The sequence below is a fragment of the Solanum pennellii genome, chromosome 10, assembly GCF_001406875.1.
Source record: "Solanum pennellii chromosome 10, SPENNV200".
Taxonomy (NCBI): Eukaryota; Viridiplantae; Streptophyta; class Magnoliopsida; order Solanales; family Solanaceae; genus Solanum; species Solanum pennellii.
In genome coordinates this window covers 25,364,430-25,366,597 of record NC_028646.1, presented here as the reverse complement: position 1 = coordinate 25,366,597, position 2,168 = coordinate 25,364,430, and the positions used below count along the sequence as shown (strand labels likewise).

Genomic DNA, 2,168 nt, shown 5'->3' with positions numbered 1-2,168 from the left:
CCAAAAATCACATTTGTAATAAAATGCTACAACCTTCAAAAAAATCTCCCTCCTCTCTACATTTAGTCAAAGCACGATAAATATCAGCCAACATCATCGGCAATATAGTGTATTTTCTTTTCTTCCTCATAACAGTGACTATTCATGACAGACGAATATCGATTTTTTATCCCTCCTTGGAAAAACCATAGCTCCCAAGAATGCCACCATGAATGCTTCTTGTCTATGTTTTTCCCAAGTAGGGAGGTGTTGTCCATTTTTAAGTTGTTTCCCATAGCATGAAAATCATTCCTTCTTTCCATATCTTGAGTACAAGAATTCCAAAGAAACCAAACCATCATCAAAATACTTCTTATGAGGATGGATGATGTGCATCTGTTCTAGAAATTTACTTTCGCTGACACTCCTAGGGGCTATCAGTGTTTTAGTTCGAAGATCCTGGCCTAAACCTGTGAAACCACCCAATTCTTCTAATGTAGGCGTCAACTTAAAATCACTAAATCGAAACACATTGTTTGTGAAATCCCAAAACGGGATCAAAGCCTCGATCAAACCTCTGTTAGGACTAAATCTCATGATATCTGTAAGGAAACCAAGATGTTTGAATATCTCAGTCCGCCTAAATTCATGCATATCATTCCACCAATCCATTAGTAGTTGTGGGGTTTTATCTGTGATCATGAACTTTGGGGGATCATTTACCATTTCGACTACTTCATCCCTTGGTCTTTGATCACACCTCATAGATCTCATGATTACCTGGTTGAGAAAAAAAAAGAAATTCGGATTTTTAAAATCAAATTTAATTGTGAAATTTTGATGATTCGAAATTATTTATTGAAGTAGTTAAAAAATAAAAATGATTCGAAATGTCTAAAGTGATCATTGATTCAGGTTGTTTTTGAAAAGAATGACCAGATAAAGAGATAATTTTGATCGAAAAAGAGAAAGAAAAATAAAACAATGTGTACATGTACAATTTAAAAGACATGTATACATATATTATTAATATTATTATTTTTATTATTTATGCATTATTTTGATAAAAGCGAAAACAAAATTGAGGATTAGGTGTGTGTATATATATATGTGTATTAATTTGTTTATTTTGAATCATTAGTTGAAAATGGGTAGAAAATAGATATTTATTTCTTTAGTCCATTATTCTAAAGTCGGTCAACATTTTGCTACAGTCTTCCACATGATGCAGCAAGTAGCACAAAATGCACATGATGGTCTCACGAAAAGGTACCTGTCCTAGTCAGATTGGGCCCCTATGCCGAATCTCGCTAAGTTACATGCACATGATGCAAATAAATCGAAACCTAGTAAGGGTATCATGTCTGAAAGTTTCAGTTCTACTAAAGTTTAACTTGTGGAGAAATAATATCTAACTGGCTGTAAAACGAGTGGACACTCGAGTCAAGGAGTGGCAACGTGCCGGTAGCAGCGCTTTCCGGCTTTGTGCATGGGTGCTCCCCATCCTATACATATTTAACTAAAAGTACTTCACCATGGATCGAAGATCCACTGGCTATCTTGATAGAAGCGGGGTGCGCAGTCGCAATTCCCATATTATTATTATAGAAGACTCAGAATGGTTCGTGAGAGAAGACATTTATAATTCAATTCAAATATTATCAAAACATTAAATAAATAAACAATTAGCATATTAAGTTAAATAAATACAATATCCAAAAGCGTAAATATATAATTCATAGCCATACATAAATCAATATTTAAAGCTCGAATAATAGTTAGTGATCCCCAGCGGAGTCGCCATCTGTCATGCCCCTTTTTTTTCTCTCAATATTTTTGATTTTTATTTATTCTTTTGAAATAAAAGAGTTTTTCCAATTAAAGTGACTATTTGAAAAGAAATTATTTTATTATTCAGAGTCGCCACTTGGAATTAAGTTTTGGTGTTCCAAGTCAGCTTATTTAAATTCCTAATCAAAAGGAAATTGACTCTATTTTTATTGGTATCCGAACTAGAAATTCGGGTAAGGAATTCTGTTGACCGAGGGGAAGGTGTTAGGCACCCCTCGAGTCCCGTGGTTCTAGCACGGCCGCTTTATTGACTTTAGTATGACTGACTTAATTTTTAAATATTATATTATTTAACTTAATAATAACATTATTATTTACCCTTAGATTTATTTTAAATT

The 2,168-nt window shown here is 33.5% G+C and overlaps 1 protein-coding gene across 1 annotated transcript; it reads right to left on the bottom strand.

Moving 5' to 3' along the window:
- Positions 1-285: 285 nt before the first annotated feature.
- Positions 286-753, bottom strand: LOC107002162. Its single transcript, XM_015200077.1, has one exon. The coding sequence runs from the start codon at positions 751-753 to the stop codon at positions 286-288; it is 468 nt and encodes a 155-aa protein (XP_015055563.1).
- Positions 754-2,168: the final 1,415 nt, after the last annotated feature.

What these genes read in the sequence shown, in the direction of transcription:
- LOC107002162 (XM_015200077.1), bottom strand. Translation starts at nt 753, where the DNA reads ATGAGATCTATGAGGTGTGATCAAAGACCAAGGGATGAAGTAGTCGAA.